Genomic DNA, 25,717 nt, shown 5'->3' with positions numbered 1-25,717 from the left:
TGTTCACATGCAGTCTGCAGATCCTGTTGTGAGGCATCTCTCACTGCAGAGAATTCCTGGCTCTTGGACCGAGCCTTTCATGAGAGGCAAACAGCTTTGAATAATGAGGAATTGCACTGGCGAGTGACTTTTGCCAGTACCAAACAGTTCCAGCAGCTTATCCTCTGCAGGAACTTCAGGGTGCAGCAGACTGAGGAGCTTCAGCCCAACTGTTGCCCCTGCAACTCCCCTTAGCTCATTGAGGAGTGTAACACTGGGCTTTAATATACCCCTGTGCTGGCTGGCACCTCCAGCCCTGGGTATCTGAAACATGAGGCCTGCCAGTCTGTCCACCCCATGATACTCTCGCTTGCTCGCACGCACTCACGTGCTGTGGTAATGGTTTAATAGCGGCCCCACCCAGCGCAGTCAGGGAGAAGGACTTGCTGCGTAAGCAAAAGCTGGGAAACCTCGCCGCTGTGTGCAGCGCTCTGTGAGCGCTCCACTCGCGTTTTGGAGAGCGTTTTTTTTTTTTTTGTTTACCTGGAATAACCAGTGCCAAAAGAAACTAGAAAGGACAGCAGTTTGCTCCTTTGATCCTCTCTCCTCCTGCATTCAGAGATGGCTGCGCTCCTGGGTGTAGGGCTCATCAGGGCACTTGGGCATATCGTGCTGTGGTACCGCTAATGTTTTCTCGCTTGGCAGGACTCGGAGTCACTGGACGGTTGCATCCAGAATACGTTATCAGCACTCTACCCTCCGTTTGAGGCTACAGCAGCCACCGTTCTGTGCCAAGTTTTTGATGTGGTGGACAAGACGTACCGTGGAGATGGACTGCGCTACCTCATAGACTTCCTGATTCCAGCCAAGCACATCCTGCAGTGCATTCAGCAGGATGCCTGTGTGAGTACATCATGCTCTCTAAGGCCTGTGAAGGCTTTCTTGGAGAGCTTTCTTTCTACTCTCGTATGTAAAACGGCTGGCAAGAAGTGCTGTATGTACAGCAGCCTAGGTGGGACGGCAGGCAAACAATTAAGAAACAGTTGAGAAATTACTATTGAAGCTTAACTGTGCAGAGATCAGATGTGGAGCAGTGCCTTTGACTTCCATAACCAGGAACACCGAACAGGAGGCTTAAGGGATTCAGAGGAAGAGGTTTAACAAAGCGTTTGCTGGATATGGTTGACTCGGGTGGCTTCTAACCCTAGCCACTCCCTGGCCCTTTGGATGAAGCTGTTGGACTCCTGCCACTGCCAGGAGGACATGTGGGGCAAAATGCTGCCAGTCAGTGTTTTTCCCAGAACTCTATCTCCCCTTTGATGGTTGCTGAAATGGTAGCTTGGTAGCCCCGAGGAGTCACGTTACATTTGCTGCCAGAACGAGTCCAGGATTAACGTGCTTTACTGTTGGGAGTCATAAATGTTAGAAATGATGAGTCAAACGCCTCCATCACAAACTTGGCTCAAAGTTTGCAAGACGGAGGCCAGGTGGAGAAACCAACCACCTCCAACAACCTAAAACTAGGGTTCGTTCCTCATGGTGGAGGGCAAGGGACTTCTGGGAGGAGGACAAATATTAAATATAAGCTGAAAGGGTTACTTGTTTGTCTCAAGGAGGTGAAATGCTGGGGGGAAACACCCACCACATACATCCCCTGGGAGCTGGTCACCTTGAAAGTGTTCTTGTGCAGTGTTTGTCCCACTGGTGTCACCAGCTTGGTGCCAGCCACGTCTTTGTGAGGAGAATCTAAGGAATTTGGGGAGCTGTGCTCTCTCACCCTGAACACTGGAATAGGAATTATTCCATCGGTTTATCTAGCTGCAGTTTCTAATGTGATGGTGCATAGAGTGGTTTTTCCCCTTTAAAGAAACAGAAGGCTTTTAGTTTGTATGAACTGGTAATTATTGCAAGACGTTTCACGGCTTTCCCCAAACCGCCTCCCCCACTGAAGGAGGTGAGGTAGCAATTTCCCCACTCCCTGTTATCTCAGCAGCTCACAAGTCCCCAGTGGTGCCCTGGGCAGGTGAGGTGGAGGGGTGGGAAGGCAGGCAGTCCGGCTTGCAAGCAGGGCCTGCCGCTTGGCACAGCCCTCTGCCCCCCATAGCTTGCGGGGAGCTGGGCCCACAGCGCTGCTCTCCCTAAGCGGAGCTGTTTGGGCAGCAGCGGTGCCAGGAAGGGTGCCAGCAAGGGAATCTGCTGGGCAGGAGGGGGCTCTTCCATGGGGCGGCCGGGCAGGGGCCGGTGGGGCCACGCGCTCGCCACAGGACATAGCCGCCCTCAGGGCCGAGGCCCCTGGGGGACAGGGGTGTGGTGGCAGGGAGGGCCTTGTGCTGCCCAGCAGCCAATGGGAGGACAACTGGGGCTGCAGCAGCCAATAGGAGCATGGGGCTGCCTTGATGGGCATGGTGGTCTTGTCTGAACCAGGGGACCCTGTGAGGCGGGAGAGGTGAGGGCGGTGGGCTCCGGGGGAGGTCCCTGAGGCGGGAAAGATGAGGGCGGGGGTCACTTGGGGGGGGCTCAGGGACTGCCTGGAATATGGGGCTGGGGCACATGGAGGCAAGGGGGCTGGTGGTGGCTGAGGTGCCCTGTTGGAGGGGGTAAGCAGTATGGTGGGGCTGCCCTGCACATGCAGCACTGTTTGGGACGTGTGGCAGGGGCAGGAGCCCTGCTTGGAACCACCCTTCTGTCACCGGCCAGAAATGGGGGAGGACTTGGAGCCTGCCTGGCATTCCCTGGCCTGCCTAGGATCCATAAGGTGCCCGGCTGGTGGGCATGGTGTGACAGCCACCTCCAGTGAGAGGCTGCACAGGGCTTAGCATTGGGGGCTTTTGCTGAGGTGTGAAATGTCTGGGAGAATGGACAGCAAGAGGCAGAGTGCAGGCACAGGCCTCTGAAAGAGCACAGCTGGATGCCCCTGCGAGCCCCTTCTTTTGTCTTCACTTAATACGTCTTGTTCTTTAAAAGTTTGTCTGTTTTTTAGACAGTCTAAACAAAAGCAACGTTTCCCCCCTAGTCTGTAGTTCAGCTTGGCCATGTGAGCTTTTCCTAAACCCACTAAAGTGATAAAAAGTAGCTCCTGTCCAAATGGCTACTGCTGGAATCCTTGAGAGGTCAGTTGGTTGGTTTTGGGTTTTTTTTCAGCCTCTGCAGTGACAAAAGTATAAGTGGCTTCATGAAGTGTTAGATAAGGTCACAGGCTTCAGCTTGGTGTATTAAAATCAATGACCTGTATGTGATTCTCAGGGGCTGGAGAGGTGTGTGCAGCACAGAGTCAGAAACCAGATTTTGCCCCTGGCCTTCTGATGACATCCTGAGCTAAATGGACTGTTAGTCTGTTCCAGCCTGGCCATCCCCATAGCTCTAGGAGCTACCACCTTTGTTCCATCTTTGTTGTTGGTGCCTGGCTCTTTCTTCAGAGGCAGCTTTATTCCTCACTGCAACCGCTAGGCATAGAGTCTGTTCCTGGCACTCCTCTGATGAGGCTGGTTTGGCTCTGTAGCGATTGGATGCAAGAAGAGCAAATACTTGAGCCTCAAAGTGAAATGTTGAAACAACTGAAATAAGTCTATTCATGTAATCTTCCCTTTGAAAGTGCTTTTTTGGAACAGGAACAGCAGGAGGGTGCTCCACTTCTAAAGTTCTAAAACTCTAAAATGTTTAGGCTGTTAAAGGACTTATATTTCTGCTTGGACATTACTCTTGCTCTTGCTGCAGTTTAGACTGTGGCTTTGTAGGGTTGTCCAGAAACTTCAATGTGTGCTGTATTTTGGTTTTGGTGATCTTATTGCTGAGTTTTCTTCTGCTTGTCAGTCAGTAGGCAGAGGTCATTTAAGCGGTGAAGTTGGGTTTTGGATTTTTTAATGTACAAATGGCCCCCAAATAGGTTACTTTGCATGCAGGTTTTAACAGAAACACTGTGTCAGGTACGTGCAGATGGAATTGAGCTTTGTGTTTATGTTACTGCTGATGGTGATTCTCACTTTTCAGTCATAAAATATTTGTAGTGGTTTGGGAACTGTGGTGGTTTTTTTTTTGCCTGCCTCTTCGTCCCTCCCAAAGGCCTTTGGTACAGATGGCCTTAAATATTCCGTAGTAGGGAATATTCTAATGACAGAAGAAGGGTTGATGTGGTCTGGTATAGGGTGTAATTGTGTAGTCTCTTGTGGAAAATAGCACATTAGCTTTGGTTTAAAACCTTGTGTACAAAATATTTGGCTTGGGCACTTACTGCAAGAGATATAAGCTTTATTGACAGAGGTGCTGGGTCAGTCTTGAGCTTGATGGAAAAGTCAGTGAAGTACATATGGCCTGAGACTTGCTGAAGCCAGTAGCAACTTCTGCACACTGTGTGCTGTAAGAGGTGGTCTTGGTTTGCTGAATTCCTCCATGCTGTGCAAGAAAGAGAATAGTTGGTGTAGAGGGATCTGTGTCTTAGAGGTCAGAAAGCACAAGAACAGACTGAAAAGCTTAGTTCTCTGTGCCTTGGAGGGAATACAGGCAACTGTGTCTTAGATTTTAGGCCTTTAAAATTCTAAATTATTAAAGAAAGGGAGGGGGCGGTTGCTCTGTGCTCAAGGTTAGAATATAAAGATAATATTAGTATGATACTTCAAACACATGACAACTAAAGTAAGATTCAGTTTAGTAGTGGTACAACAGTAAGGCAGCTGCGCTGAGTGAACAGAAATAAAACTGCTGTGACTAAAGTAGATCTGGAATGGACCCTGTTAAAGGAAAGGGACAGGCTGTTCTCCATCCTGGAATATGGAAGAAGTTACCATGTAATGCTCAATGTGTGATAACAGGGGTTTTGATTGAATCTGTTAAGTCAGGGCTAGAAACAAAATAGAGAGAATGAGCTGAGCATACAACAACACGCACGGAGCAAAGACTAAATTAACTGACCCATTAAAAACTGGATAACATTTGTTCATGTGATTTGCTCCATGGCAGGCAGCATAGGACTGGCCGTTTTCAAAAACCAGTTCTCCCTAGAGAGAAAAGTTTTGTTGTCTGATCTCTTCCATAAAGGATTTATTATGGAGTCATATGGAAAATTAATTACTGTGTCAAAGGGATGGAGGTTTATGCAAGTATTGCAAGATGGGTAACAAACTGGTGAAAGGGAGGGTGTTTGTACTGCAGTGAAAACTGACTTGGAGACAGGAGTCATGAGACGCATATTACTTCTCATCCATGACCTTGACATAAAAAGTAAGAGTATGCATATTACAGGCATTTGTGATGAAACCAGTCTGGGAGGTGTGAACAATAACATAAAGGAGGAGGAGGGTGATAAGTGTATTACCCAAGATGAGCTCTAAAACCTTGTACTTCTGTTTTTGTAACAGTAGATTCAGAGTGCAAACATGTGCCTCCACAAAGTAATAGGCAGAATTTCTGTTGTGAGCTGGGGTTCATCAGTTTGGTGAGGAAAATCTAGCAGGTGCCTGGGTTACCATGGGGGCATGACTGGGAGCCAAGTGTGATCTTAGCTTTAAGAGATGCTTCTAGCAGAGCTGGGAAGTGTTGGTGCCATTACACGCAGTATTTTGCAATGCTTTGCACAATGAATAACTGTGTGTGTTTTGGTTTTTCATTTGTTTTTAAAGAGGAAAAGAGAGGCATCACCAAGGAGGTGCTTCAGGCAGGCCTAAGAGATGATCAGGGGTACCTGTTAAGATGATGTGACGTGGCTTAATAATTTTAAGCAATGGGAGCACATCCAGAGAATAAGCTCCAGGGTTGAGGAGGAGTAGTTATTGAATCTGAAGGATGATTTGGGCTTCCAAGCCTCTGAGCAACTTTGCATCAGGTGCAGTGAGGATAAGAAACCCGGCCGGGATGAAGGTAAAGCTTGATGAACATAGGAAAGAAATTACTTAATGCTATTACCTATTGTTTCAAGGTGTGCGAGGATCCAGGAGGTTGCTTCCAGTTCTGTGGTTTCTCTGCTATATGGCGAAATGTTTGAATTAAAGCTTTTTATTTTTTTCTTTCATCTGTTTGGCCTGCAGAATGCAGCATTTTTATAAATTGCTTTCTCTAACAAGACTTCTGTGTGACCATGTAAGAGAAGCAAGCTAAAATGTCTGGAGTCTAATGCTGCCAATGCTAAAGACTTTGGGCTTCCAGATAACAGCTTTCTAATTTAAGTATTGCATCCGATACAGGTGAATCATCTCAAAGCCCTTGTCATTTACTTTTTTTGAGGTTGTTATAAAGCTGTGAGACTTGTCCTGAGCGCTCCTATGTTTTGGGAATGAGGAGGTCCCTGTTATGCTAAGTGTAGTTCCTCACAGCTTGCTGATGGAACTTGCTGCTTTCTTTCTCTGTGGTCTTGCTATACTTTCCTCACTTGCTGCCTCCTTTCTCCCACTTTGTCTTAGCAGTATCTCCTTCTGTTCATTGGTAGGTTGCCATTCCTTACTGCTGCATCCCATGTAACATGTCCCTACCTGACTTGTATAGGCTCTGGATAGCACCAGATGAGTGATTTTTTTTTTTAAATTATTATTTTTTTTTAACCTGGCTCCATGCTTTTCAATTTGGCTTAACCAAAGTTAGATGGGACATGCTGCATACTCCAGCAGACCACATTAGGGAACAAAAACAAGTCCGCAGACAGACCTTGGCATTTTATTCTGCCTTCCCTCATCAGCAAAGCTCTTCATTACCTCTCTTCCAGCAGACCTCAGTCTAAAGACCCAACACTGCTTTACCAGACAAAAGACACTTTGTGGTGCCAGGCAGACTAGTGGCATCCTGTATGAGGAGGTTTCTGCATCCACAACCTCATTCTGGCAGTTGGTATCAAGTGTAGTTGGTATAATCTAGAGCTTACTGTGGATGCTCTGGGAATGATGCATAGATTTTGGTCACCTTCTCTGTTAAGACTAGACAGTCTTTAGTTGAGGACAGTGAGTTTTGGCTGTGAGTTGTAAGCAGACTGCCTGTGTTTCTCTAATGGCACTTGGTTAGGGATGTTGTGCAGTCTGAATTTTCACTTTCTTAGTCCAGTTGGCCCTATTGAGTCAGAAATGAGGTAGAGACAGGGTCTTCTGGCTTGAGCACTGGCAGGTGAGGCCTCCTGATTTCTCTCCCCTGGGGTTCTGGGGCTTAGACCTCTGCCTGTCTGTGCTGACCCAGCTTTAAAACAGGGCTAACACTTCTGGCAGCTGGTTGGTTCATATTCTGATCCTGAGATAGTGGTGTTTTGTGTTCATAGCTTTTGTTGTTTCTGCTTTATAAAGAGAAGACCTCAGTATGGAAAACTTCCCTACACCAATAACCAAAGACCCTAAACTGTTCTGTTGTTACAGCTGTGAAGGAGAAGCATTGATCTCTCCTGTCCAAAAGCTTGAGCTGAGATCTGTTCCTGATGCTGAAAACACTTTCTCTTTTCTCCATAGGTTCAATACTGTGGCTTGCTGTTTCGCCATGAGGGCTGGCCCCTGTGTATTCACGAGAAGATTGTAGTCCAGCTGGCTTCCATTGACTGGCGGATCTTGAAGCCTGGTGACTTCTACCTGCAGGTGGTCCCCTATCTCAAAAAGTCTCCGCGAATTGTACTGAAATGTTTGGCAAAAGACAATCATAATGTAGAGGAAGTCGTGATTCCAGAAGTTTCCTATACCTCTATTTTTACTCTGGAATGGTTGAGTACTATCAATGGAGAGCGGATGGGTATAGCACTGGAAAATTGTTTACTAACCACTGATGATAAAATATTTCGTGTCCCCTGGGATAAAGTGGTTAAACCTGAATTTATAAATAAACCAAAAATAATTGAAAACAATATCATCTCTCCAGAAATAACAGAGGAAACTTCAGTTCTGTGCCTCCCCATGGACCATGCTGAGTGCAGTTCACCAGACCTAGGATCTCGGTATCTCCAGGAACAAAGTCCAAATAGAGCCAACCTGGTCACTAGCAGCACAGCTCCGCAGTTGAGCGAAGCTCTTGTCAATGGTGTGTGTACAAGTCCTGTGCTTCAAGAGAACTTGAAAAGTGACCTTGAAGGGGAGTACGTTGAGCTGACAGAAGTTTCACTGCCCAGGTTTGGGCCACAAACAGGCTCTTTAACCCAGTCACTAGCTTTAAATTATCTAACTCAGCCCAGAACACAAGTGAATGCATCTAAAGGCAAGCACAGGTTTATTGTCATTCAAGACAGTACCTACTCCAAGAACTTAATTCAGTCAGCACTTATGCAGAAAGAGCACTGTCAGGTGGACGCTCTGAGGACTTCTACAGAAGTTCTCAAAAATGTAATTCCATTAGAAAGCAACAAAATGATGGCACACGGAGAACTGTCTCCAGAAGGTCAGCTGATATCAGGTGGTCCTAGAAACATGGGGAATAGCCTTCCTGTGACTGAGTCTCCTGCCTGCAGTGCAGAAGATTCATGTGCAGAGCAGGAGACCCACAGCAAACACTCAATCGACTGGCGATATGCACTGTGCAGCTACAGCGATGTGTGTGCTGGTGATGGTGTCAACTGCAAAGCACAAATGCCTGGTGCTCCTGGAAACGTGGAAGGAGAAAGTGGTGGTCCTAGTGGACATCTTGGTGTTGAAACATCAGAGCAGACTGCAGAAGCAATTCTAGATGCTGCTGCTCCACCTGCTAAAGAGGAGGTGACACTGAGAGGACATGGAGAACCACTCACCGAGGGTCAAAATGCGGTGACACAGATGGATCCCTGTCCAGTGTCTGTCCTGGGAGCTTCAGGACCGCTTTGCACACTGAAGGAAGGTTCTGATGTTTCTTGCAAGAGTGTCAGTGAAAGTGTTGTGCAAGTCCAGGCCACTACATTGCTTATTGCGCCTGAGAGTTCAGATGTAGGTGGGGAGAGAGGGTCTCCTTCAGGGAACATGGCAGATGTAGGAGCAGTCAGTGCTTGCTGCAGTGATCAGGAAGCAAATCTTAGTTCTCCATTAAATCCTCCAGAACAGAACCAAGGAGAAGTAGATGAATTTGAGCTGGGAAGAAGGGACAGCCCTGAGGAAGTCAAAGAGAGTGAACAAATATTGACTGTAAATGAATATCAGACTAGTCATAGTCACTGTTCTCTCAAAGCTCCTGCAGATGGACTCTCTTCAGATGGTGAAGAGCAAGAGGTCTCTGCATGTCAGCATAAGAAAGCTGAAGAAGCCATACCACTCCAAACTGCTCTGCCAGCAGAGGATGATCAGACCGCAGAACAATTAAATAACAGTGACTCTTTGATGGGTGCTGATGCACAAGCAGAAGACTCAAGTCAGTTCAGACCCCAGAGGTCTGGAGAGAGATGTGAGGAATCACAAAGACAAGCAGCAAACCAGGGCCGTAAAAGTGAAGAGAACTCTGTGCTGAACCCAGAGTGTGTTGTAGGACATGACTTGCAGGGAGGGGAGGAGAACCAGGGAAGTTTTTCTTATGAGGAAAAGTCAAAGACTACAGCCTTAAAAACACTGGAATCCATTGAAGAGGAACTGGAGGTTGGACCACTGTCTTCAGGACCCACCAAGGGGTGTGCAGAGCCCAGCACTCTGTACTCCCACCCAGAGGCAGCTTCTGGGGCATCATCTCCTAAAGGTACAGCGATTGGATGTTTGTGTGGTTATCTGTTTAATAACATGGATCGAAAGCAAAGCTCTCAAGAGGTACTGCTGACAAGTACGTCCGCTGGGAGGCTTTGGGGTAACAGCACAAACTACAGGAAAGTGATTAAGTTTTAAATTTTGTGGCTGGAAATTAGCTTTCTCTTCACAGGTAGGCTTATTTTAGGTATTTTGTTTAGTAGTTCTTTTGCAAATTTACATTGGTACAGAACAAAGTTCCAGTGTAAGAGACCTCTAATTTCAGTTAATCTGATTGCTGGTGACCCCACTCATTACATTCATCGTGTGCACATTATGGATGCATGCAATAGGAATATGCAAGAAAAGAATGTCTAACTGTACAAGTCTTTCATAGTTGAAAATTGGCTTTAGGAAGATAGTTGTGGCAAGAGGAAGAAGCAGTGGATGCCACAGTAAAATATTAGCTGTGTAACGATACCTGAAGATCAACAAACGTGTGTGCTGGTAACTGATTTAAGAAGCAAACTGCAGAGTTGAGGGATTCCCCCCTCTTCCCTGCCTTACCCTCCGGCATGCTTTCTTTGGCTCGGTTATGTTTCAAGTAGGAGCTGTTTAACTTGAGTGGGAGAGCACAGAGAAATTAAGCATGTAACTTTGACTCAGTATGTTCAAGCAGGCATTGCCCAGGCTTCTTGATGCCTGGGTTCCCGTGCTGGAGCTGTGCTCCTTCAGAAGAAATTGAAGAAGCAATCCAGGTCTTTCTGCCTTTTGCACTGGCTGTAGGCAGGCAGTATGTAACCGGATGGGCATGATGTTGGCTTTGCTTAGTTAGCTCTGCTGAGTCTGGAAGGCTGTAGCTAGATATGCAGATCACATCGAGAAGCGAGTCTGTGTGTGGTGCGGGTTGCAGAAACAAGCCATTCCAGTTCAACAGCTCTCATTCCCTGAGACCCCTGCCTAGGAAAGTTACCTGGCTTGAAATATTGGAGTGAGGACTTTTGAAAGGGTTGGAGGTACAGACCCACATTGCTAGAGCACATCTGACTCTGTGGGGGAACAGATCAAGAGTTGGTTGTCCTGGGACGGGCTGCCAGTGTAATGCTTGTGCTGGTCCTAAATTGTGCAGATAGGAGCCTACATCATGGCTGCAGCACGACTCCGTTTGGCTGCAAACACAGCTACTTGCTCAAGTGTCTAAAAGTCACATTTTACCTGATGCCTTAATGCGACCTCCTAATGGAGCTAAAGTGTCCATTGATTAAAATGAAATTTCATTAACACCTGCAACAAAATATTTAAATTCCGTAATTAGGTAAGCCCACTGTTGTCAGGCATTTCTGATACTTTTGGAGTGACAAGCATTTCTTTTCTGTGAAATGGAGGGGAAAGCTCAAAAGTTTCCATTTCTGAAGTGTGTGTCTCCCTGAGCAGTACCACCATGAGCAGAGAAAAAGAGGTCACCTTCTGCCTACCTGTAGCTCTTGGGGGATGTGTGCCAGTAAATAACCACATGGTGGGTATCCATTCCCCTGATCAAGCTGAACCTGGCTTGACTTCATGTTTACACAGGACCGGACCTCCAAAAACCTAGGCTGTGTTGAGTGTTGGGTCTAGGCTTTCCTCATGACTCTAGTGGCTGCTTGTTTGGTGTTCCCATCTCTTTTGTCTAAAATTAGCCAGGTCCAGCTCATGTATGAGAGAAGTGTGAAGTTCTTGCTGCTCTGTAGGATGAGTCTTGGCCGCTGCTGCAGATTTCAGCAACGTCAGACCCCTCTGTGGTATGTGTGGAGTTTGGTTTTAATGAAAGACAATGTAAATGTTTCTGGGGGTTTGGCTGAAATAAGGGACGTGTTCATGGCCCAACTTTGATGATAAACTTTGGCATTGCAGTTAAAAAAGCCCCTGTTACCTCAGAGTTTGTAAAGCAGAAGAAACAACCTAAATCATCAGAACCCCCTCCCCCAAATTGATGAACCAATTTCTTTAAGGCATAGGACAGCTTAAATATCTGTTAAGGCCGGGAGTATTTCTTAAACGCTATAGCTGGTACTGTAATAAGCTTAATCCATTCAATTACATTTGATTGCTTTGAGATCCAAATAAGCCACCCCTTATCTAGCCCCATTAAACCCTTAGAGAGATAATAATACGATAATTCAGAGATAAAATTACAAAGTGAAGCTAATGTCCTACTCTCAGTTGTACAAATGGACATTTATGTTCCAGCCAGTCAGTCTGTAGGCAAGTTAAATTGTCTGTAACTGTCTCTTGTTGAGGTCATTTTGCTACTCTGATTGGAAACTGCGGGTATCTTGCCTAAACTATAAATAACAACAAAGCTTAAGCTTTACTGGGCCAATTGAGATCTACAGTTCACACCTCCATAGTAATAGGCAGACACGATTTCTTCTCTGTGAGGTGGAGGAGCTTTCTTGTTATGGCAGACATTGTAGATTATATCAAAATACACATTCAGAACTGGGGCATCTGAGTTTGCTGAGCCTGCAGATTTTTTCCTTGTCCCTTAACTGTCTCCCACTCCCAGTCACAAACTGAGCTTATTTTCTGCACAGATGTGATCTAACTTAGAAAGATTTTGAGTCAAATGTGAGCTTTTTGAGTTGGTGGCTTAAAATTTACACTGGTTCCATTCACAGAAAATCTGACTGCTTTTTTTCCCTAATGACTACCTTTAAGTGAAAGTGAATTTTGAAACTTTGCAGCTCTGGAAAGAGTTCCTATGTTTTGGGGGTAGAAGATATCTTGATAGTCAAGAAATAGACTGGAAAGCCACACTGGGGCATATTCAGAAGCACCTGTTAGGGCGTTCTGTTCCCGCTCCCTGTTACTACGTGATGTTAGCATAGATGATACTGGTGCCGGAGCAGTTTGCAGGAAGAATGCTAATGTCTCTTTGAAATGCATACAAGCAAATTCTCCTCTACCACTTCCTTAACCTCAGGGAAAGGTGGAACCTGCAAACACGGCAAATTCAGATGTCCCAGTTCTCAATTTGCTTTTTGATGTAATCCTCCGCATTCTACAATTTCCGCTTTAAGTGCCTCCACCCTGGATTGCAAATAACAAATAGTGTGCTTGGGCCTGTTCAGTGAGAGGTGGGGTCTGCAGATCTGAACACAGCCTGAGAAGCTTAGGGAGGAGGTTTCTCTGGGTGAGATGTATGTAGTTGGGAGGCCACACAACTCCAGCAAGGTTTCCCTGAGGCTGAAAAGCTCTGGTACTAGGACCGTGTCTGGTGGGCTGAGCAAAATGCTTCTCTCTTCTAGCTTTTGGGAGCTGCTGCCTCATTCCTAAGAGATACCCAAGGCAGGGCTCCACGTACATTTAGTATGTCTCTTCCTTGCCCTGGTATGATGCCTTTCGTGTAGCTATGTTCCCTTTGTTGTCATCTTTAAATGCCACCTTTTGGTCCTCTTTGCAGGCTTTCTTCATTTAATGCAGATTCCTCTGCTACAAACTGTGTGGTTCTGCTTGTTGCCAGGCCTTACAGCTCCTTGAGAAGATGATTCTATGATTCTGTCTTCTCGTAGAGAGTGTCAGCCCTTAATGTGAAACCTTTGGGGCATGACTTACATGACTGCCAATCTTCAGGATACCCCATCTACAGGAGATCAGTGCCCCTCTAAAATGCTGTTTCAGGAAGACGTAGCAGTGTCATCCAAAGTGAATGACCTCTTGCATCACTGGAACGCGGAGGCTGAGGTAGTACTAGGAATGGAACTGAGCTCTGCTGGGTCCCAGAACTGCGCAGAGCCCTGAAGCCATCACAGCAGCTTATGTGGTCAAATGCAGCAGCTGCCAAGCTGGGTCCCAGGGGTGCTCCCTCAAGAGGAGTGTTACCAAAGAGTAATGAGCACCTACTCCATCATGGTCTCAATGGTGCAGAGCTCTGGAGCCCCTCCTAGTTTTCCCTCGCTGTCAGATAATTTTCCTCAGTGAGCCATCCCGCTCAGGGCACTTCTCTCACCCACTTTAGCAACTTTGAAAGCAGTTTGGGCTGAGCCTCAACCCGTAAATCTCCTTCACTGCTAAAACTTGTATTAAAAGCCACTTCAAGGAATGCTTTGTTCCTTGTCCTGGTCTTTAATGAAGTATTGGAATCTGTTAGTAAATAAACCAAGTCAAGTGTCAGCATTGTTGATGCAGCAGGAAGGTAGGAGAAATCAATTTTAAATAGCAATTAAAATGTCTGACTTCATAGCAAGCAAATAAATACTCCACTCTTTTATTTTCCTAAAGAGAGGCTGGTTGTTTTTTTTTTGTTGGTAGATATTGAAGTATCAGGATTTGCAGTGAAGTATAGCCTTTTCTTTTGTATATCTTTGTGCCAAAGTGGGATCACCTCGCTGTGTACTTAGGATGCTAAATGTGTATTGTTGAAGATGTATCACTGGCTTCTAATTCTTAAAATTTTGGGAAATGGGGAGTAACACTTCTTACACAGTAGGTATATTTCTTACTTCTCTCTGGCTACTTTTACATGAAAATTGAAACTTCATAAAACTATGTAGTAGCTAAGATAATTTTAGAATTAACTGATTCTGAAAACTTGTGCTTTAGAGCTGAGGTGTCAGGCAAAGGAAACATTTTCTCCAGCTCTCAAACAGCTGACTGGTGTAATCATCCTGTTCAGGGTTTTAAAATAGGTTTCTGACTTTCACATTAACTGTTAATTTAAAAAGTCTGGACGAGCAGAACAAGGTCTCTGGCTAATTTCCAACTAATTTCAGCCTTGAGTTGACTTCATATTTTCAGGAACTAATCTGAAAGTGGTGTTGGGGGAGTAATCCTGCTCTGATGGAGCAGCTCTCCCTGTCAGAAGCTGGTTTATCAATTCAGCATACTCAAGCTGCTGGAGCTCAGCCAGGGACTTGCACCGCGCCAGACTTTCAGGCTGTGAGCAGACATGTACTGTTTGATATGTTACCTTGAAATATTACTTTGGCTACAGTAATCCTGATCTGAATTGAGTTTTTGTAACTTGCAAACTTCACAATAAATTGGTTTATTTTTTTAGAATTACAGTAGTATTAATGTTATAACCAGTTTCAGAACATACGTGCTACTGGCATGAGGACTGGAGGAGCTGCAGAGTGCTGGGGCTGGGGGCATGTCCTTCCCCAGTCTGGGACTTACAAGGGACCTTTTGGGTGGAGCTCTGCTCTAGCTTCTGACTGCTGCTTGTCTTACAGGGATGGTGTCAGAAGGGGCAGAGACAAGGAAAGAAGCAGCTGGCACAGATGTGTTGAAACCAGTGAGTAAAGTCAGTGCCCTGGAGGAAACCCCAACAGCTAGTACTCCCCCAACATCCCCAGCTTCTGGGAATGCCTGGGGTGGTCGGTCTGCACCTACCATTGTCAAGGATGTGAACCCAGAAGTGCTCAGGAGTGGAGTTGCCTGCCTACCTGGTGAGTAGCTGAGCCAGAATGTGTCTGCGAAGTGTGGTTTGTAGGAGGGCAAGGGAGATGAGCCTGTTTGCGGTGCTGCAGACTGGTGCCAATTCTGTTTCTTTTACCCCAAACCTCTCCAGAAGCAATGCTTCTTGAATTCTCTAAAGTTTCTGGATGGGAAGGACAGGAAGTAGAACCTCCCTCTCATGAAAGTAATGTTAACTTGCTCCCAGGAGTCTCAAAATGTTAACCAAACGTGTGTGAGTCAGAAATGCCAAATCTGTGGGCTCATACCAATAGTTAAAAAGACAAAAGTGAGGGTGCAGCTAATGATGGGTTGGTGGGCCTGACATCAGACCTGGTCGAAACAATAGGAACTTGATTCACTTGGTAGATAATTAAAGGATAGGAGTGTAGAAGATGCTATTTGACAGTGTTCTTGTAAAACCAGTTTTATTCTTGGTAATTAGAAGTTTGCTTGATTAAATGTAGCTGCCTAGATATAACAGATTTTTAGAAAACATTTGATTTCATGACACACAGTGTTGAAAGGAATATCCCAATGACGTGCAGATGAGTAACATGTGAGACGAACGATAGTGTAGCTAAATAGCAGATGACAAAACTAGCTATCAAAGGAGGACTTCCCAGAATTGTTCTGCCAAGATCAGTTGTAGGTCAAATATTATTCAGTGTTTGCATCTGATATGGCACAAGTATCAAATTGCTGCAGATAAAACTCCTGCATGGGACAAATATTGGCAAAGTGGTAAACAGGATTGCTTGGTGTGCGGGGCCCACACAAGAGGTCTTTGTGTTTAACCAAATATGAAGTAAAGCAGAGGAAGTGAGATCTACCTTTCCAGAGCAAAACAGCTGTTTGGCAGTGTCTGCATAAGCAGCCTCTGTGGGCTTGCTTCCTTCCACAGCCAGTGAGAGGGTTGTCCGGTGTAGGGCAGGAAGATAGCTACATTTGATCAGCTCAGGAGCTACATATGAGTTGAAAACTGGCCAGAGGGCAGAGAAGAGGTCAGGTGGACCTGTGCAGTGCAGAGAAATTGGGAAGGAGAGCAGAAAGGTAGTGTAGTGATTTCCCACTTTGTGCTGGGGCTGAGACCAATATTGACCTCAGATGTGTAAAGGAAAGGGGATGACTAGCCGGGGTAAGAAAGTGATTTTTACCTCTCTGTACTTGTTGGTGATGCCTCTCAAATAGTTTGGGCTGTTCTGATGCCCTTTGCTCTAAAAGGAAATGCTGAATATTGGAGGTGGTGCAGAAAAGGTGACAGCCCTTTCTTGTGACTGAATTGGACATCTTATGGGAAGAGACTGGAAAGTTATCTCGCAAGGTGATTGAGAATGTGGTGAAAACACCTTTGTGAGGAGGGAAGGAGGAAAGGGAAATGAAACTTTTCCAGTCTTCTGGAAAAAGGTGATATGAGAAACCAAATCCAGGGCAGAGTTAAGGTACATTCAAATGTGTAACTTTGCATTTGTGGGTAAACCGTTTAGAAAGCCTCCTTTGGAATTTGTTCTTATCTGATGATTAGGTTGGATGTTTTAGGGTGTGTAAAATGGCCAAGAGAGAAGCTCATAGTCGATGCTATTGTGGAAGCTTGACTCTGATCTAATGTTCCAGTTGTTTCCTTTGTCACAGATTCTTATCGTAACATACAACTGTTAAACAAGGTGAATGCATTTGAATATGGGATTAAGGGATGTGCCCTTGAAATGCATTGAAGAACAAGGTTTGGGTTTGATACAGCTTCCAAGGGAGTCTTCGTCTAAGGGAGGAATCATGTTTTCTGTAGAAGCAGTATCGGGTTTGACTGACATCTCTTCTTTTGTGAGTCTCCTTTTGGATTTCAGTGGGCAATCCTCACATGTGAGAATGCACTCACCACTCAGTTCAATGCTTTATGTTAGACATTGGTGCTGATATAATAGAAAGGAATGCTTCTATAATGAACAGTGAATAAGAGCTATTTAATAAACTAGTAGCTGATAGAGTTAGGAAGGATCTCTCCTTTCAGGAGAGTTTCAATTCTGTGTTCTGCTCTTGAATCATCTGGTTATGCCACTGTTGGAGACCTAGCCCAGGCAGCTGCAGTTGCTTTTTTGACCTGGTCAGGCAATTCCCAGGCTCCTGTCTGGAAGTTCAAGGTCTAATCAAGTTCTGGTGATGCCCAGCTTCCCTCATGGACAAAAGATGTTGCTTCAGAGTAAGAAGTTCTTACCGAGCCTGGTGTCAAGCCATTTTTCCAGTAATTGAGTGCTTTGCCTTTTTTTTTTTTTTTTTCAATTTTCTGATGGTACCTCATTTCATAAGCTAAGGGGATGTTAATAATCTTTTTCTAATTTCCCTGCGGCTCTTTGATTATACAGTGTCCAGAATATAGTATTTCAGGAATAATAGAACTCCTGAATCATACAGATGATGAAAGACTTTTGTCTCTGCTGTTAGCAGGAGAAAGCCTGTGTCACAGTTCTGGTCCCTGGGAGGGAGAAAGACTTGTTTCTAAATGATGCCCATCTGTGTCTGTGGCCCTCACTCAAGTCACGTCCTAGAGACAGATTGAGATCACACCAGGGCAGTTTTCTGTGCTTGGGGCTGTCCATCTGTATCCGTTCTACCTGTCAACTCACATGCTTGCCCCTGGGATGGGGAGGGAGGTGGTCCAGGTCAGTGTCTCCTCTAGTAGCAATAAAGTTCAGAAGAGACAGACATAGCTTTCTTGAAGCCTCTGGTTTTGTATTGTGCTTGGGATTTTTTTTTCCTCTCTCATACAATTTGTATGACAGGAAATGGCTCCTGTTCTTGTGAATTACTTTTATACAATAGAGGTGTAGTCCCTACTGTTCTCCAAATCACTTACTTTCCTGGTGACGTGCGTGAGTGCAGGGTGCTAGTTGCTTGAGCAGGCTCTCACTCCACAGGCACTGTGTACTTTTGAATGGCGGCTCTGGGTCTCTGAAGTATTGTGTCCTTCTGCTCTTTACCTCTCCTTTGCATCTGGAGAAGAGGCTGGACCTAATTCCAGAAATGGCACTGTTATGTCCTTCCCTTCAGTTCTTGGTGCATGTTGTATCTAAAACCCAAAGCCAGACCATCATTTAGTTTTGGGAACTCATAGAGCAGACTTGGTTCCTGTGATAACCGCTGTCTTTGGGCTTTTGGAAAGCCAGGGGGCAGAGAACTGTTGTCACAGTGAACTGACACAGAGGGGTTTCTCCATCCTCAACATATCACAACTCAGCTGTGTTGCCCATACTGTGCCTTATCTATTCCCTAGGCACTGAGGCAGCCCTGAAACTAATGAAAGCCTGGCACTGACTCTGCCCTTCTCACAGCTGCAGGCAGGCAAGAGTGTGCTCCTGGGCTGTCCGTTCTGCAGCCTCTGAGGAGGCTCCAGGCTCGTGCTCCAGGGCTTTTCTCCTGGGAGGAGATATCTGGTTAAGCGCTAGGCTCAGCCTGCTGTGTGCATGCGCAGTCTCATGCGGTAGCGTATTTTGTTCTGTAAACCTGTCTGCATTGTCTGACAGCAATGTGAATATTGTAGCATAAGTGGAGGTGAGATTATTTATCTTGAGTTTATGACGTTCCTACTTTGTTCACAAGGTTGGGTTATCTTTAGCCAACTTCTGCCATATTTTATGAAGAACGTGTGTTTGGGTAGAAGAAAGCAGTCCAAATTTTAATGCTACTGTGAGAGAAAGACAAGCAGAGCTCAGCTACTTCACTCTGGGGAGTATTTGCCTAATTTGGAGTGGGTTTATAGCCTACTGCAATCTGCAACATATGCTACATTGAGTTCTGTGGGGCATTTCCAGGAGGGTGGTGGGGTGGTAGTAGGGGAATGTGAGGCATACACACCTGGAAACAGGCTCTGGTGACTTCCTTGTGTGACTTATTTTCCTTCTTCTTTTTACAGGTACCAGAGATAAATCAGGACGTGCAGTGGCCATAATAACAACAAGGAACACAGCCTGGTTAAACCCCCACTGCAATACCACTGAGCTTGTACGCCTTCTTCTGTACTTGCATAGCATCCCAAGGTTTGTGACACTCTTGGGCTGACAGGGTGGACAGCTGCTGCCGTGTCCACTTTGCCTTTTGGCAGGGGTGGAAGCTGAGGCAGTGAGGGGAACGGGCTGACTTTATTGGCCTAGGAACCCGGTCCAGACAGTCCCAAAACTGTGGATCTCCTCCTAGGGTGAACCCGCTGGTGCTCTGTAAGCACTTTGGCTATTCTATATGTGCCTTGTGCAAATGGTGTGATAGAATTAGGTATGTAATGAATGTTTTAATGTGTTGCCATGAATCCAAGCTGTTCTTGCCATTCTTCACTAGCTCAGAAAATGGCATTTGTGAGCTATGATGGGGCAGTCATGCAGCAACTCCATGATAGTGTTGTGATATGATGTTTTAGGGCCAGGCCTCCAAGCTGAGAGGGAGGGAGGATCTGCAAGGGTTGAGAAAATCTGCCTTGACGTCTGGCTGACAATTGTTTGCGGGAGTCTGCAGCCTGTGCTGCAGCTACTCTTCCCTTCACTATGACAGACTTTCCCCCCCCCAGCTCATCTCACGCTCTACCAAGACTTCATTTAACTTTTAAATTATTAAATTAATAAGAGATAAAGCTAACTGTAGTGATTTTTCAAAAAATTTTTTAAGCCTTTAAACGTTTGGTAAAGGGAACAGGCTTAACCCAGGAGAAAGCATCTGCTTCTCCTGCTTTGTTTCTTACACTTCTCCTTTCAAATCTGATTCTGGGCAAGGTAGGCTTTGGTTCTGATCCAGAATGGCTGTTCTTGTGAAGCAGTGTGACTAAGGCCAAGCTTGTCCCTGAACGCAGTTAGGAGGGACTGGTTTTCCTTTGTGGATTACTCAGAGTGGGTATCAGCGCCTTTGCCATCAGTGAGATGTATCCCAGGGACTGGGGAAATGGGAGGTTCAAGTGGAAGTAGCAAAGGTGAAAACTAAGCAATCCAAGTGGTGGTTTTCATGTATATATCTTCCTTAGGAGAAGGTGGCCGGTTAGCTCCCTGTCCTTACAATGCTGTAATGTACTGGGTTTTTTCACTCTGTCATGCCTACAGGTTCTTTTTCCAGTGTTGTTGATTTTCATTGGCTACAAATGTGACCTCTTTTTCTCTGTCCTTCCAGACCAGAATGTCAGGCTTTGGGTCTAACTGTTCTTGTGGATGCTCGTCGCTGTTCACCGGTTCCTGCTCTCTTCAAGGCGTTCAGCATATTGCAGGTGAGCCTAGAGCTTGGGCCAAAGGAACACTAGTTGGCTTGCCATCTTAGTTGGATGTTACATCTCCATCTGCTGCTTATGCCTCCATCTGCCACCTGGCTTTCAGTTGGCATTGGGAAGTGGAGTTACATACCTAGCCCTGTTTTAGGAGGATGACCTGGACTTGCTGGATGGAAGACAAAGCAAAAAATCTAAGCAAGTCTGAGTTAGAGGAGAACACCCCTCCACACCCCTCCAAATTTTGCTTCTGTCTCTGTGCTGAGAACATCTTGTACCCAACACTGTTATGAATTATCAGGCTTGGAGAGGTTATGCCCTGCATGGAGAGGTTGTGTGAAGTAAGTAGGGATTTTTGCCCACCGTGGAGAAGCAGGGAAGAGAGGCCTCTGCCTGCTGCAGAGAGAGGGGAAGGACACTGCTTGTCATGCCAGGTGGAAGCGCACATGCAGCTGTTGATGTGGCTGTCGGTGAATGATTGGAATCGGACATGCTGTAACTCTGTATTGCTTCGGGTCAAAGGCTTTCATATCAGTCACTTGGAAAGCAAGTGGATTGTGTTGCCCCGCTCCCAGAGAGAACCTACATACTGTTGTTAGAGAGCTAAGGAGGTGCTGGGTTGTAGCTATGACTAATCTTGTTTAAGCAGGTGTTCCTTTTAAATCAGGGCTTAGGTCTCTTAGGAATCAAACTCTGCAAACTGGAACAGGGCAATGTTTTAACGACTCTGGGGTGTCTGTGATTTATGTGCTTCAGTGCCACATCTGAGAGCTGGGGCTGAGTCAGAGGACTGGCCTCCTGCTTCCTGGGCTGGGTGGAGCTGTGAGCTCTATCCAGGTACTCATTCCCTGTGGTGAAGGAGTAATCTGGTACCCTGCTCAGTTCTGCAGAGGTAACGAGCAAGTTTTTTCCTTCATGCTGTGCCCACGTGTCAGTGGGCTTCCTAAAGCTTTTGAGTGTTTTGTTGCCCATAGTTGCATGGTCCTGTCTTAGTGGGATGATTTGAAAATTGGCAGCATGTTGAGAGACTATGTGGGTTTTGGGTCCCCAGTCTCATACAAGCATGGCAGGAATGAAGCCATTCTAACCTGAAGTTCACTACTCTGAAAAAAGGAGGGAGGGGAAAGTTTTTTGCAGTGCCTCTGTAATATCCTGCTGTGATGACTGTTTGGCTCTGAGCACCTCCTTATCAGGGTGGTGCAACAGTTAGTTTACAGGGATTAATGTGCTGCAAGACAGCTGGAATTGAGTGTGTTCTCCAGGTAACAGTGACTGACAGAGGCCGATTACTCTGCTTGTGGTTTTTCTGTCCTTACCCTGACTGTTCTGCAGACTCCGTAAACAAGACCTGTTCAGCTTGCTCATCATCTGGTTTTGGCACAGGAATAATTGCCTGGCTCCTCTGAGCCTTTTGGAGATGTGTAGCATTTACCTCCATGATCCCACGGCAGTATTCTTGTCTGCTTTGAAACAAGGAAAGAGAACTACAGAAAACTGACTGTGACTACAGTGAGGCAAGCTAGGCTTTCTAGAGTGCAGCAAGATTTGCTGGTGGGTGGGTACAGAAGCGTAGACTGTATGTTGTGCCTGTAAGGTCACAAAACAGATTACTCCTTGGGGTCCTTTCTGAAATCCCTAACACATATCCCAATGTCTCTTATCTCTGGCAGACTGTCTCTGGAGCTCATGTCTCTGCGGTTCCGCTCTCCACTTCAACAGGATTCTATTTACATGGCTTTTGTGAAGCTTACTATGATAGTGTGGGTGGAATCTGTTAAGTGCTGAGATGCAGTGTTGCTTGTTCAATTTCTGAGGAATGTTCTCCTCTTGAGCAGTGGGGGAGCACTGCTTCACAGTGGGTAAGCACAGGTCAGATGACCTAATGCAGAGTCCCTTCCTGCTGCAGTGCTTGGATCTGTTAACCCTAGAGAACCCCGTGGGAAGGGAAGACTTTGATCCCACAGGTTTCTGCATCAAGATCTGTCAGTCTGAGGAAATACTTACTCCACTCTTCCATCTTTCTGGAATAAATGCGTGAACAGACTTTTTAAGTGCTAATAGACATCTTCTGGTACTTGCAGGTAGCTTTCCCTACAGCACTGGGAGGCTGTCAGCTGCTCTGTCTAGAGTCACCTAGTAAACTGGTGAAAGCTTCTCATCCACTCTGCCTTCAGGGTGGGAATGAGTTGTGTTCTGCAAGACTTTCTTCTCCCTTCCTTTTTAGACTATGTGTGGCTGGGAAATTCTTCTGTCCCAGACAGCACTGGGAGCAGGGGCAGAATAAAGAGCTGCAGCAGAGCTAACACAGGAAGGAGCAAGGAGGAACACTGGCAGCTCTGCATGGAGGTGAAGGGAAATGTGCAGTGTGTATGTGCTGCAAGAATAGATTATGCTTGTTCCTGTGGGAAGCTTTATAATGATGCTTTGGAGCAAGGGTTTTTGCAGAGGTAAATGCTGCTATGATATTTGGTCACAGGTCACCTGTAAGCTCTGTGCTGGGGGGCCTGTTCAGAGGAACTTCGCTGCTCAGCAGTGCTGGGCCAATCCCTTGGTCAATGCACAGGCAGGGCATGCACAGTGGAATGTGTGCACTGGCCTTCAGTAAACAGGTATCTGGGATTTCCTTCTGCCTGAGTCTTTATAGAGTGAGATTCTTTTGAGTTTTGCATATCAGTGCACACTCTTAATCCTGTAATCTGCTGCATCTGTGTGTTGGATTGGGAAGGGAAGAGTCTGTTTATGAAGACAGAGATACAGTAGCAGTTCAAAGCAGGAAATTTCTGTGCAAACTTTCTGTTCAGTGGGTGTATTTACATGCCCTGTTACTGCAGAAATACAGAGGACCTTTGCCTGATGTTGAAGACCAGGGACCTCCTACTGCTCAAAGTGGTCACTTTGAGATTGAACATAGTATTTGCGTACTGTCCCATCTGCACAGGCGTTCCTGGCAGCCCTGTGCTTCAAACTGTGCCAGGGATGTTAAGTCTGGCTGTGGACTTCCATTTGGGTCAGGAAGCCAGAAGACTGAAACTTCAGTCTGAGAAAGATGGAAGAAAGTACCTAATTCTCCTTTTAAAGAAGAGTAGTAAAGGGATGGGTACTTACCCTAGTGCTCTCTGAGCGCCTGTTGATGCCCCTCTATTCTATGCCGTCCACACTGTGCCTGTGTTGGGAGGTGAGGAGTTCACTTACGTGTGTGGGACTCTTTCTTTGCTTCCAGGTAGCTGGTTTTGTTAGCAAAGGTGGTAAGAGATTGTGTGGAAAGCTGCAGGAAAGCTTCCTTTAGCAGCATCCTACTGCTTCCAGCTCTGCCTACCTCCTGAGGCACTCCTGTAAACCATTTTAGCCTGTTTGGATTGCTCCATCAGTGATGGATGAGACTGACTTATCTTCAGCTGTTTAAAGAAAAAAATGTGGTGAAAAGAATTGATTTATTTCGAAATATGACTAATTCTTGGATTGGAAAACTTTGAACTTCTCTCCTGACAGCTTTATCTGTGAATGGTTTTGCAGTCTCTATTTTCAGCAGTGACAAACAAGCGAGAGTTTTGGCTGCTGTTGTAACCTCATGTTACACCATCACTACCTTTATGCCTCACTCAGATTGCATGTCTCATGACTGCTGGAGTAGAAGAGGGGTTGTGAAAGAATAAATTTATGTAGTGCCATGAACTGCCTTGAAACTGTGGCTAGTCTACATCCTTCAGTACTTTCTGGCAGACAAATTCAGAGCGGCTGATACAGCTGTAATACCTCCCCAGCCTCTCTTCAGATGAGCTTTAGTATTTACCTAATACAGCCTAATTATGCAATAAATTCTTTTTGGCCTTTTGATCAGTGTGCAGATAACAGTGCAAGCATGAATTATTTGCTTTGGAGAAAGGTATTTGACAAGACTGAGAAACCCCTCACTGTTTTGGGAGGTGTTTCAGCTGGGATTTTTTTTCTGCCAGTTCAAAGGGATCCTGTTTTAGGACTAGAAGAGAGCAAGGTCTTTTCCTCTGCTCTAGAATGTGCTGCTGCTTTCGCTTGCAGAATTGGGTCTCCTTGTGCTGCCATTGTTTCTTAATTGCTGTAGTGGGCTCAGTGTTGGGTTAGGTGGCTCAGTCTTTGCTGGTGCGCTTGGTTCTCTACTCTGGCTCTGCCATTCATGTTGGATATTTAACCTTTAAGACTGCCAGAGCGATTTATTTGAACAGAGTTCACTTGCTGTCATGGCCTGCTGTGTGGCAGGTTCCTTGCAGCTTGAGCAGTACGGGAAAGGATTTGTTGCTTGATGGTTTCCAAGATGTTTGCAGAGGCAAAGCCCATCTAGGAGACTTCTGGATGGGATGGCTCTCTTTTAACCATGTGGAATGACAGCTCAAATAGCTGTTCTTCTTGCTGTCCAGATCCAGGCATCATGTATTTAGTGGTCCCTGTCTCCATGATCTGGATCTTTCTACTACGTTTCCCTCTTCCTGCTGTTGCTCTCTATGCCTGTTTCTCACTTCCCTGTAGAGTGCTTCTGTAATTGGAGAGCTGCTCCTGGATCACATTTGAACTACAGCTGCTGTATATGGAATTTCTATTGGTTTAACAGTAGCAACAGGATGCAAGTCCTTGATTGTGAGTTGGCAGTAAGTAAAGACAGGACAATGATTTTGGCACTGTGGGGAAAATAACTTCCTTTCAGTTAGGAGTGACCAGGAAAGTTATCAAGAAAAAACTTGGACATTGAATATGGTTCTGTTTGGTTTTGTGTTGGGTTTTTTTGCGCCCCGCCCCCCCCCCCAACTTCCCTGTGTAGAAGGCAGGGTTTTTTTAGTACAGCCCAGACCTGACCTTTTTCATTGCTTCCTTAAATACTGCAGGACTGGTTGATCTGAAGCAAGCTACCTTAACGACGTAGCCTTGATGCTGTGTAGAATGGCTTTCCCTATACCTGGTGACTTACATTCTAGGCTTCGTAACTGCCTTTGAAGGATAAATTGCAATCTCTTGTGCAAACCTGGTATGGTACATTCTCCCTAGCATCCCAGGCAGATAGGTAATGGATTTGCGCTCTGTTCTGTTGTAGGACATGGATCCACATTGTATTCATGGAGTACTGCTTCTGGTTGAAAGAGACCTGACTTTTCGGATGGAGAAGCCACCAGCAGGACAGGTAATGGAACCATTCACGCAGGGGTTTGCTGGGGAGCTCTTGATATCCTCTATTTAACACTCTGAACAGCGAGGTCTCTGTCCACTGATGTATGGTTATCCTCAGACGAAATCTCTGTAGTTGTTCTCTGTATTTTATGGTTGTGGTCTATTGTGGGTATGGTATTTATAGGGTTGTAAAGTTTGTGAGCTGAACATATCTCTGTCATGCTGTGTTTATTGCCAAGTCCATCAGTGACATTTGCGCCATAATTATGTCAGTCTGCTGTGGCATTCAAGGCACAGGGGGTTTGTTGGGAGCATGGATAGCTGTATGGAGCAGCCCTGAACAATTAATAGTAATAGAGATACTTTTCAC

The 25,717-nt window shown here is 45.8% G+C and overlaps 1 protein-coding gene and 1 long non-coding RNA gene across 5 annotated transcripts in view; one reads left to right on the top strand and one right to left on the bottom strand.

Annotated features, from left to right (window-relative positions):
- PLEKHG4 (pleckstrin homology and RhoGEF domain containing G4) overlaps window positions 1-25,717 on the top strand; it is an 89,885-nt gene that overhangs the window by 15,293 nt on the left and 48,875 nt on the right. For all 4 annotated transcript variants that reach the window (XM_064459180.1, XM_064459176.1, XM_064459178.1 and 1 more), the window contains exons 2-7: window positions 685-882; window positions 7,392-9,558; window positions 14,759-14,974; window positions 18,889-19,012; window positions 20,124-20,217; window positions 25,274-25,360. In XM_064459180.1, coding sequence (XP_064315250.1) covers window positions 685-882; window positions 7,392-9,558; window positions 14,759-14,974; window positions 18,889-19,012; window positions 20,124-20,217; window positions 25,274-25,360 — 2,886 coding nt within the window. The remainder of the gene's footprint in view (window positions 1-684; window positions 883-7,391; window positions 9,559-14,758; window positions 14,975-18,888; window positions 19,013-20,123; window positions 20,218-25,273; window positions 25,361-25,717) is intronic.
- Window positions 2,360-23,573, bottom strand: LOC135314754 (uncharacterized). The gene is made up of 3 exons (XR_010374231.1): window positions 23,320-23,573; window positions 17,833-18,045; window positions 2,360-4,368 (listed from the first exon to the last, which is right to left on the bottom strand). It is a non-coding gene; the product is annotated as an uncharacterized LOC135314754 (long non-coding RNA).

The sequence above is a fragment of the Phalacrocorax carbo genome, chromosome 8, assembly GCF_963921805.1.
Source record: "Phalacrocorax carbo chromosome 8, bPhaCar2.1, whole genome shotgun sequence".
In the NCBI taxonomy this organism is placed as follows: Eukaryota; Metazoa; Chordata; class Aves; order Suliformes; family Phalacrocoracidae; genus Phalacrocorax; species Phalacrocorax carbo.
Note: the sequence above shows the minus strand (reverse complement) of the source record. Positions and strands in the feature narration are given on the sequence as shown.